We start from the raw sequence: 11744 nt of genomic DNA on the forward strand, positions 1-11744 counted from the left end.
TAAGTACACTGCAACTGTCTTTAGACATACCAGAAGAGGGTGTCAGATCTCATTACAGATGATTGTGAGCCACCATGTGGTTGCTGGGATTTGAACTCAGGACCTCTGGAAGAACAGTCAGTGCTCTTAACCACTGAGCCATCTCTCTAGCCCGGTCTCTAATTCTTGGGCATCTTCATGTACTGTTTCTAGTACCTGGGACCCTCAAACCTTCCCCATATCTCTCCATTCAAGAACTTGCTGCACCATACTTTCCAATATCTTTCTCCTCTCTCTGTCTCTCTGTCTCTGTCTCTGTCTCTCTGTCTCTGTCTCTTTGTCTCTGTCTCTGTCTCTGTCTCTGTCTCTGTCTCTCTCTCTCTCTCTCTCTCTCTTTCTCTCTCTCTCCTGTCCCCCCATGAGTCATAAGTGATCATCTCACCACAAACCTTGTTTCATGTGTGTTCACCTGTACTTTCTGCCATCTAAAAACTCCAAGAAAGCGTGGCTTTCACGTGGGTCCTCATTGCTAACATAAGCATTCACATATTAACATAGTAGTGTTAAAGGACATTAAAATCATAAATGCTATTTTTTCCCAGCTTTTCACTTCTCTTGAGCACTTGTTACATATCTTTGCAATTAAAGCCTGTTAGACACATTTTGAGAAGTGACCTTTCAGCCCACTGGTGTGAGATTACAGATCCCTTGTGTCTGCAACCCAAATGGGATCATAGGTGACCTACTTAAAAGTGTGACTACCTCCAGGGATGGAGTAACTCTCTCTTCCTTTGCAGGAGAATCATTTGAAACATTGGATGAAACCTCTGAAGATGACAATGGTAATAAAGAGGTAAGTGAGAGCCTTTTTTTTTTCAAGTTATATCAATTTCAGAGAGAGTCTTCAATTTATGGATACTACCAATGCACTTCTCTTACCCTGAAGGACTTTACCTACTAATCATTTTACAGATTTCAATCGTAAGATTTCTCTTTGTCAAGCGTACAGCAGGCTGTTAACATACTTTTGTGTAACTATTATACAGATGACTAACAAATTCAAGAGACGGCAGAATATTTGTCTTGAGTCATATTAGCACACTAGCATCAGCAAGGATGATGCTGGCTGAAATCTGAGCCCCTTTGCCTCTGTCAGGTTCTGAATTTGGCCAGATTCAAAGGCTGCCACAGCTTCTACCACTACCTCTGCAAAGCATCTAGGATTATTCAGTCTGGAAAGCAGCAGCTAGCCCCTGGAATCACAGTCCTTGATGAACGCAGTGCAGCATATTCTAATCTCTTCTGTCCCTGGACTAAACTGAATTTCTCAGAAAGCCGCACACTAACCTTCTAGGCCCAGAATAGCAAAAGCAAACTTCAAATCATGCACAGAAAACAATTAAAGGTAAAAATATAAAGTGAATTTAGCTCACTTGGCAAGCTAACCAAGCTTACGGAACTCAGCCTCCTGTCATATTTTAGAGATGGAAAAGAGCCAGGGAAGCTAGTGTTCTTGTACCTGTTTTAAAAGAATGGTGCTTGTCCATCTTTTTTTTTTTAATGGCACACACTTGCAGTTCCCGTGTTTGAGAAATCTAGTACTTGAGAAGTTAAGGCAGAAAGATAATGACTGCATGATATTCTTTCTTTCTCCTTTAAAGCAAAAGCATTGAAAGAAGCTGAGGGGTTAAGGAAAGCCAGAAACAGCAGCCAGTTGAATGTATACAGAAACCCATCCAGCTGTATTGTTGAGTAGATTTTTTTTTTTATTCCCAAGTGTTAGATGTTGCTTGTGTTTGAGGCCTACTACTGTGTTCCTTCCCACCACTTTCATCCCAGAACACGGTTTTCCTTGAGATGGCAAGATAACCCCTCAAAGCTCTGTCCCATCAAGAGACCCCTGTTCTGGTCTTTCAGGATGGAGTATGTACAGTGACCACTGCAAGAGTCCCAGGCTTGCCTCCTCTGCTCTGTGTCGGGTCCCACACCAGCACTCCCCTGTCCATCAAACCCTTGTGTTCTAGTTTCCTTTCTGTTGTTGCGACAGACTACAACAGCAACTTGGAGAAGAAAGAAATTTATTTCAGCTCATAATTTTACATTAGAATTCAGCTTTGGCGGGAAGTAAAGGCTAGAACTGCCTAATCGCTCCGACACTTAAGAGCGGGAAGAAATAAATACATACGCATTTACCGTCTTAATTGCTTGCCTGTGTGCAGCTGGAAGTCTCTGCTCCTGAATAGTTTAGGACCCCCTGCAGAAGGAATAAAGCTGCACACACCAGACTGACTCTTCCTCAAGTAACTTAACCGAGGCAGCGCCACACAGACACACCCACAGGCCACTGCAATGTAGACAATCCTGCCTGAGACTCTCTTCTCAGATGATTCCAGAGTGCAGCAAGTTGACAAAGCTTAACCATTATACTTTCTTTAAAAAGACCTGAAATCTGATTTATGTTTTCATATCCACTTTTAGAAACAAGAAAATGAGGAATTGATAGAAGACAATATTAACATCTAAAGAGTCGTCGCCTGGAAAGAAAGTTCAGTTCCCTGCCTAAGCTTCTCAACATGACCATGAAAACATTTATTTCTGGAGATAGAGACAAGCCAAAGTTTATGTGCCTTTTGTGTGATAATGTGAATTAAAGCACCTCACACTAACCAACCAATTCTCCAAATGATGGTATTTCTGTATTTAGACTAGGGGTGGGGGGATAAAATAAGACTCTAAGATTTTCTTGTAGGCTTAGATTTCTTTTAAACCTACTTTTAATAAGTATTCTCAAACACTTCGACCCCTTTCTTGCCCATTGTCCAAAGGTAGGGGTGAATAGAGATGGTAAATAGGACAAGGGGATATGGATCTGTTTAGAAAGTAGTATTTTGGGGTGATTCCAATCTCAGTTTGTCAGGATACTAGCAGTCCAACCCAGTAGTGTCTTAGTTAGGGTTTTACTGCTGTGAACAGACACCATGAGCAAGGCACTCATATACAACACTTAATTGGGGTGAGCTAACAGATTCAGAGGTAAAGTCCATTATTATCAAGATAAGAGCATGGAAAAGTACAGGCAGGCATGGTGCAGGCAAAGCTGAGAGTTCTACATCTTCATCTGAAGGCTGCTAAAAGTCTAACTTCCAGGCAGATAGAATGGAGGTATTAAAGCCCACACCCACAGTGACACACCTACTGCAACAAGGCCACTCCTCGAAATAGTGCCACTCCCTTTGCCAAGCATATACAAACCATTACAAATCAGCAGCAGTGGCACTATCCAGCAGAAACCTCCAAATCTTCGAGAGTCAGTGGGAGCAACCAAGACTAGCTGAGCCACCAGAAGTTCTCGACCATGCCTCTCTAAATGAAGCGAAGATCACTAAAGATAAAGATGTGAGACCAATGAACTGTTACAAAACTAGTATGCAAATATGCCATTACTGTCTATTGAGTCCTATTCACACTCTCTCCAAACATCGTGTCCATCCGTGGGCCTTGCCTCAGCAAAACACCATGTGAGTCTGCATCACATGACACTACCAGAAACTTCCACTTCACTTTATAGACCCCTGGTTTTCTCTATCTAGTTGGCCTCTTATTATCAAAACACCACTTAACTGGGCTCGCAGTACATCATTCTACTTCTCAGGCAGGTGGTCTCATGACATTGACAGCAAAGAGCAGAGAGAGAGAGAGAATGCATTCATTCTTGTTTGCTGCCTTCTGCTCAGCCAGGTTTCTTCACTGTTAATTCAGGACCAGACCTAGCCCATGAGATGGTGCTATCCACATTCAGTACCTATCCACATTCAGTACAAACCTTTGCACCTCAATTAGCAACCAAGACAGTGACCTCACAGACATGATCACTGCTCAGGATGATATAGGCAACCCTCAATGGAGAACCCTTTCTTCAGTGATTCTAGGATTAGTTATAGGGACATGTAAAACTAACCAGCACTGGGTGTATGATATGTTTCACTATATCAAGTCACAAACTTGATTGTTATAGTAACCATTTAAGGTAGATATATTTATTTACCATTTATGAGGGACTAAAGGAAAACAGCACTTTAAAGTAATTTGCAGAAAATGTCACAGCTTTTAGGATATGGAATGTAGACTTGAAAATAAGCTGTTAAGCTATACATTTAACCAGTACCTTAAGTAGATACTGAAGAATCAATAAAAATTTAAATGCCCATCTTCAGAATGGAGATTTGGGAATTCTGAATGCTATGCCAGCAACTCCTGATGGTGACATAAGACCCAAGTGTAAAATTCCTGTCACAGATGGGGTTTTGAGCACAAGACAATGAGGTCTGACCCTTTGGGGGACCTCGACCCATCCTTTCTCAGCGTGAAGGGCTAAGCAGTCATTGCAGTGTTGTTTTAGAGACCCCGTGAAAATGCCCTGCCTCTGCATTCTTAGCTGAGAAACAAAGAATTAAGATAGCAAAACACACATTTGCATGCATACACACAAAGACACACAAACACTCATGCACATGTGCATATGCACACACGTACATACAGACCATTATTGCTGATGGAGCTGACAAGACAATGCGGTTGCCTTCTTTTGGATAGAATTGGAAACATACATTATTGCAGGCATATAGCATTAAGCTTGATGAACAGCTAGGAACAGGGGAACAGGATTAATCCATTCCCAAAATTCATGAGGAAGGAGAACCACACAAAGACTACCTTGGTTGTGCAGTAGTACGAATGGGGAGGAGAAGGAGACTGAAGAATGCAAAGACAAGGAATGGAGAGTTCCCCTCAATCTGAGACAAGCACCGGGAGAGGGGAGACGTGTTCTCTACCAACACCTTGTGAGGATATCAGTGTATTTATGGAGGAAGGGGGTAGTTAGCCTCGGTTTGAAGAGGAAGCAATGGAACTTAGAGAATTCAGGTAAATTGCTTGATAACTTCACTATCTTCACTCACTATACAGTTGTGAGCTGGTTTCATCATGTGCCATCTGCTAGGCTGCTGAGGTGGTCTTGGCCTTATTTTGGAAATCTAGGCTACTAAAGAGGGGGATGCAGGCCCAGTTTCAATGATTGTCTGTGTCCAGCTCAATGCAAGGTCTCGATTGTAAAGATCCTATGTAAGACTCCAATGTAGGGATTGATCCTGCCACAGAGATCTAGATCTCTGCCACACCCCAAGCTCAACAACAGCCTGAAAAGAACACGCGGAGCTCTTTTATCCCTACTCGCCTACAAAAAGCGGGAGATGGTAGCAAGATCATCACAGAATTCACATACAAAAAATAAGCTCTAGAGTTTGCGACTGTCAGAAAGCCAGTAAAGTACGATTACTCAGATCTTGTTGCCTTATTATATAAAAGTAGAGTGGAATAGTTTTTACAGTGGTGGTTAACTCCCCACACAACAGCAAACAAGAAGTAAATAAGGGCAAAGATCTCAGCTCATAAATCTTCTAACTGGTATACATATCCAGGTTTTTGTTTCTAGTTCAGTGAGTGAAATTTCTTACAGGTCTTAAGTACTGGAGTAAATGCTGATGGGGATAAAGAGAGAATGGCTCAGAGATTTGCTTTTTGGACTTGTAACACTTCCGTCTGTGCAGAGGGAAGCAGTTTATTTGACCCCAAGCCTGTACCACACCAACAATGTAGTGAATACCCAGCTCACACATTTTTTCCTGGTATCTGAGACTTTCACAGTTCAATGTCTCCATCTAGTGGTCGGTAGTAAAACTGAAACTTGAAAACTGGGACTCCATAACCCAAAAATGACAAGGCAAACTGATTTTCAATCCCCGCCCCTAGTGCTTTGACTCTGGTTGTAAACAGCCAATGTAAACATTTGGGGAGAATTAAGAGGTGTGGCCTTGTTAAAGTGGGTGTGGCCTTTTTTCCGGAGTTGCGTCGCTGGGGGAGGGTGGTGGTGGTGGTGGTTAAGCTTTCAAAAAAATCCCAAACAAGGCAAAGTCCTTGTTCTCTCGGATGTGAAGTTCTCTGCGACCGCTCCCAGGCCGTTCGGGTCTGCTTCCCACCATAGTGAATCCCCTGAAACTGTAAGCAAGCCCCATTACTTTCTTCCATAGGGGGTGCTTTGTTCATATTGTCTTTCACAGCAACAGAATAGTAAATAAGACGGTTCCTATCCTACTGTTTGCCTTAGATATGACTTCTGTATTACTGAAAGTCAAGTATATCTCCTCTGTGAGCCCAAGGTCCTCGGCACACAGTAGGTTCTCAACATATACTTGTTGACGAGATGAACAAACAAGTAGCCAAACAAGAAACAACCATTATGCGAAAGATTAATGAAAAGAAAGACAAAACAAAACAAATAGGAATTTAAAAAAAAAACAAAAAAACCAAAAAAAAAAAAACATGATTGCAGTCCCAGGATTCATTTAAGCAATATAATTTCTATACAGTTTACCCATCCTTGGCACCATAGTGAAGAAGGCACAGACGCACAGCCACTACAGTGGAGAGAGAGAATAAGATCCTCTCCTGATATCATTGTGCCACCTGTCTGTGCATGGGAGTGGGGTGCTCCTGGCAAGCACTCCAGGAGATACTCAGGTTATTTCTGGGTCCTGGGCATCTGGGCCCTCTGAAATTCAAGGTGTCTGCAGCAGTATGGACTCAAATTCTGCCTTCAGAGGGCAGCCAAGAGCAATAGCCATAAGGCTGTGCGTTTAGGGAGCCTTTGATATCCCTGACCAACAGCTCAAAAGATGATTTATAACCAGTGATTGCTGCCATTTCGGTTACATGAATTTTGACTCTTGGAGGAGGCATTGTCAGACAAGAGGGGAAGTTTTTTTATTTAAACCAATATATTTATGCACAGACTTCCATAACTACAGGTATTTTTAGGTAGAGTATTAGCTAATAGTATGACTTTTTCAGCCATCCTTATTGTTTTTTTTTTACCTTCCTCCTTCTGGATTTATCACCCTACACACACACAGTGATGAGAGTGCTCCCATTTTTACCATTTCCCACATCTAATCATTTCACCCTATGATTCCCCTCTCTATGGCTCTGTGGCCCCTTCCCTCAGCAATGGTCCCTCTCAACTTGACTTGGTTGTACAGTTACTCCGGTATAAGTGCTCGTGAGTACATTTCGAAAGTCTATATATGTCCAGCTAGACAGCGGCTTGATTCTGTTTCCCCTTTTAGGGGTTTTTTTTTGGGGGGGGGGCATTTGTTATTTCAGACTTTTTTGTTTTGTTTGTTTATTGTTTTTTTTTGTTTGCCTCTAAACAATGATCCTTCCCCCACTTTACTTTCTTACTAAATACTGGTGTCTGCCATGGAAAATCTCCCATGGTTCCTCCATTAGGAAAAGCCTGGGACTCCCTAGTGGCTAACCCTCTCCCTAACCAGCCTTTTTTCATCTGGTTAAGAGTCTGGTGTATCCAGCCAGCTATCAGATGGAACACAGGGTCCCCAATGGAGGAGCTAGAGAAAGTACCCAAGGACCTGAAGGGGGACTGCAACCCTGTAGGTGTAACAACAATATGAACTAACCAGTAGCCCCTGAGTTTGTGTCTCTAGCTGCATATGTAGCAGAAGATGGCCTAATCGGCCATCACTGGGAATAGAGGCCCCTTGGTCTTGCAAACTTTATATGACCCAGCACAAGGCAAGGCCTGGGCCAAGTAGTGGGAGTGGGTGGGTAGGGGAGCAGAGGTGGGGGGGAGGGGTATAGGAAACTTTCGGGATAGCATTTGAAATGTAAATAAATAAAATAAAAAAAAAAAGTCTGGTGCATCAAGGCCCTGGCCCACACACACACACACACACACACACACACACACACACACACACACACACACGTGCCTCTCCTCTCCCCCTCTGGCCTCTTCCTCCTCCTTGAGGCAGGCACCTCCTCTTTCTGACTCTCTACACGGTGGCCAGAGCAGCTCTGACGCTACTGTCAGTCAGGAAACTGCCAGTTACAGAGCACAGTGCAAGACCAAGGTGCAAGCCAGCTGAGAAGGAAGAGGAGACTACCAGAGGGAAGGTGCTGTGAGGCCCGCCTCATGGGGAACTGTCTGCAGAGGACAACCAGGTGAGCTCACTCCCTCCTCAGAGCAGAGACCTGAGCCAAAGGTGAAAGAGAAAAACAGGCCAGCTCTTAGGATGAAAGGGTGTGACAAGAATTCAGTCCCTCCTGAGCCATACACCATGTGACATCCTTAGAGGCTTTCACACATACAGACAATGCCAACATAAGAACAGGTGAAATGAGAGAAAGACCTTATTAAAGGAGGACTCCTGTCCATCTAAGAAATGAAGCAGCTGGGGCTGGGGAAAGGCATCCTTTCTTGGGCTCTGGATGTTCCTGAATGAGTTATATGTGCCCACCCTTTCGGGGAGTATTTATAAATTTAAAACAAACACCGCATTTCCTGCCACGCTGAGGCTGCAGTTAGTACACTTATAAGCAGGTTAAGGAAAAGGTCATGTCACTAGGGAGAAGACTTGCCTTCATGTTCCTGGACTTTGGTCTCCTCGTTTTAAATGGAAAAATATAGTATAATCCTACCTAGAGGTTCCAAGGGTAGATGGTGGCACCATGGTCCCTGACAGAGAAGGTTTCAGTGATCGGGGGCTATTCTCAATTTTCAAAGCAAAATTTCATTCAATCAAAGAGAACACATGTAAAATATATATATATATATATATATATATATATATATATATATAATCACACAAAATAAGAGAATTTCTATGGTATAAAGTCAAGTGGCCTCTGGCAGGGGGTTCTTCCTTGCTGTCTTGGTCTTACATAGCATATAAAGGGGAACATAGAAAAACGAGGTCTTGCACGAATGCCACTTACCCAAAGGAGGCATGGCGGTATTCGTGTCTTTTCCTGATAGCCAGTATTTGCCCTGGACTCTCCCAACCCTGGTCCCCCTTCTCGTAGCCTTAGTGAGATTATGAATGGCTGCCCTTATATCTCCCTGAAATCCTCTAAAGCACAATTGCGTCTTAACTTCTGCTCGATGCCTTGTGAATACCTGGTGCCTGCCTTTGTTTCTGGCACACAGCAGGTACTCAGTGCTAGAGTGGTGACTGGAAGCATTCCTGGGGAGAGAGAAAGCAAAATGAAGATGTGGTATAGATGAAGAAACAGTGATAGATGGCACACCTGCACTTTCGTGTTTCAGAACTTTGCTGTGGGGTTAAGTGTTGTAACACCAATGTATATTTACTACGAGAAGGTGAAGAGTATAGAAATACAAGCAGAAGAAGATGAGATGAGCTGGCAACCGCACTTACAGCTTTATACCCACAGTCTTTATTTTAGCTCCTATATCCGACAGTCTCTTGTACTTCTTTATCTACTAAGAGCCAGTATGCCTTCAATTAATTTTTGTTTGAAGTTTAGTGTATTTTGTTTCTGAAGTTAAAAGCTATTTGTATTTTAATGGTTTCTTCTCATAAATATTGCAAAAATTAATATTGTTTTCTAGTCTGTGGTTAGATTTTTATTATCTGTGTTCATTACATTTTAAAGATGACCCAATTCTTTCTGGAAATCCCTTAGGTTTCTTTCCCTGTGCTCACTCCTAGTAGTCTTTCCTTACCAATTCACACACTCAGTTTTTGCGTGATTTATTAGTTTACATTTAGTCTTATACGTCAATGCATGGTTCAGATATTATTGTATCCCTAAATAATTGCCCAGTTATTCCAGCATCCCTCTTCCTGTGCTGGCATCTGTTGTCCATCTTTCTTCTGTTATCCCTGTGGGCACATTCCTTTCTATGTCTCTGCAGATCAGAGAATAGAAAATATCTCTTCCACGCAGGAAGAGCCGGAGGTCTTAGAGAAAAGCATTTTCCCAAAGGAAACCCAGGTTCCCCCCTTCTTGGTTGTAGAGCCTCAAACAAGTTGCCTAAATTATGTCCCCAGATTCCTTGTTAATAAATAACAGGACAATAGCATCAACTGATGGACTTGTTCTGAAACTAAATGGAATACAGCACATAAAAAGACTGGTGCATACAAAGAAGTACTCACCAATTTTATTTTTTCATATTCTCAATTTCCAGCAAATGGGAAAAAAACAGTTTAAACAGAAATCCAATCCAGTGAATGACTTTATTGTCTCTATTTTATTCTTTCCTTCCTTCTCTATCTATCCCTTGTTCTCTGAATTTCTGTGAAAGGTGCTAACTCACTGAAGCCCGTTACTTGGGTGCACAGACTGATGAGGATTCTCAGGATTGTTTTTAGCATCATGGGTGGACTGTTTCTTGTAGTGATAAAGATGTTAGATCTGAAACCAGCAGTGCTCCAAGCTTCAGAAGGGGACATTCATAGATGACAGTGCAATGAGAGAAATCCTTAGGGGGTTCAGGATTGCACATAAACAAAAGAAACAAAAAAAATGGGAGAAACATAAAACTGCAGTGGGGATTATGGAAGGAACACTTGTCCCATTTCTAATATTTAAATCTTAGATGGCAGCTGGACATGCAGGAAAGACCTTGGAATCTGAGACTCAGTGCCAAGGGGAGAACATGCAGGTGAGAGTATATGCTACCCAGCTCCCCAGGAAGAAGGAGTTATCAGGGTGGAGGCTACACATTCCCCACAGCTGAGTATTTTCCAAATGTCTTTATAGAACACAACTGGTACCTGTAGTGCATTACAGGAGGATTTTATGGTAAACCATACGGTTGTTAGCTCTACCGCCTATTTGGAAAGAATCATAGAAAGTTAGACATCATCCTAGATGTCTGACTTCAGAGTTGGCTTTCCATCTGATACCATAATAAGCACAAGCCTTCTGATGTAGCTATTCCATCGGCGTTTGGGTGGTAGATCTGATGGCCTTCCGTTTTGTGGCTGTGCCCACAGATACTCGTTATTATCTCCATCAGATGTTTATGTATATCAGAGAGGGTGGCCTACCTTGGTGAGATAAACCATGATGGAGTGGATGAACATAGTTCCCAACTTTGTGAAGTTCACATGCTAGGGTAGGAAAGAGAAACAGTGGAGAGTAGGTGGGATTGATTAGAGAGAACTCAGTGATATCTAAAAATGTGCTTGACAGTGAGGTATCCCTGGAGTTCCCTCAGACAGGGTAATGCAGGAAAAGCTGTATCAAAACCATGTGACCATGAATTAGAGAGACAAATGTCTGTGATATCATAGGGTTGCCAGCAATGCCAGGTCCCTGTCTTTTCATAAGACCTACTCTACTGTCCTCAAGTCTACGATTTCCCTCTCCCTTATCCCCCCATCCTTTCCTCTTATTCCTATTGTGTGATATATGGGCTTTAATAGCTGCCCACCCAGAATGGTTTCTCAAATATCTATAGGCTTGAACCTTGGTTTTCTGGAGAAAACTCCATTGCAGATAAAGTAAATCACTAGAATTAGGGGTTTTAAAACATTTTGTTTCCCTTACTGAGAATAATATTGAAAGGATTTATCCCTGGTTAGAAAATGACAGTGTCATAGACTTGTGTCCAACTTACCTAAGAAATAAGGACAGCAACAAGGGGGGAAAAGTCACCTTTAATAAAGCTTAAGAAACCAGGCTTAAGCCGGGTGTGGTGGCACACACCTTTAATCCCAGCAGTTGGGAGGCAGAGGCAGGCAGATTTCTGAGTTCGAGGCCTGCCTGGTCTATAGAGTGCCCAGGACATCCAGGGCTATACAAGGAACCCTGTCTTGAAAAACAAAAAAGAAAAAAGGAAGGAGAGAGAGAGAGAGAGAGAGAGAGAGAGAGAGAGA

The 11744-nt window shown here is 42.6% G+C and overlaps 2 protein-coding genes across 6 annotated transcripts in view; both read left to right on the forward strand.

The window, feature by feature from the left end:
• Slc9c1 (solute carrier family 9 member C1) overlaps positions 1–2649 on the forward strand; it is a 67486-nt gene extending 64837 nt beyond the window's left edge. For 2 of the 4 annotated variants that reach the window (XM_021209712.1, XM_021209711.1), the window contains exons 27-28: positions 777–832; positions 2458–2649. In XM_021209712.1, coding sequence (XP_021065371.1) covers positions 777–832; positions 2458–2502 — 101 coding nt within the window. In that variant the 3' untranslated portion in view covers positions 2503–2649. The remainder of the gene's footprint in view (positions 1–776; positions 833–2457) is intronic. The other 2 variants (XM_021209713.1, XM_021209714.1) reach the window with 2 other exon arrangements.
• Positions 2650–7940: 5291 nt separating this feature from the next.
• Positions 7941–11744, forward strand: part of Gcsam (germinal center associated signaling and motility) — a 9102-nt gene continuing 5298 nt past the window's right edge. Inside the window, exons 1-2 of one of the 2 annotated variants that reach the window (XM_021210044.1) lie at positions 8027–8055; positions 10460–10525. In XM_021210044.1, coding sequence (XP_021065703.1) covers positions 8027–8055; positions 10460–10525 — 95 coding nt within the window. Of the gene's footprint in view, positions 8056–10459; positions 10526–11744 lie in introns of both variants that reach the window. The other variant, XM_021210045.1, reaches the window with a different exon arrangement.

Source organism: Mus pahari, chromosome 12 (assembly GCF_900095145.1).
Source record: "Mus pahari chromosome 12, PAHARI_EIJ_v1.1, whole genome shotgun sequence".
NCBI classification, from domain to species: domain Eukaryota; kingdom Metazoa; phylum Chordata; class Mammalia; order Rodentia; family Muridae; genus Mus; species Mus pahari.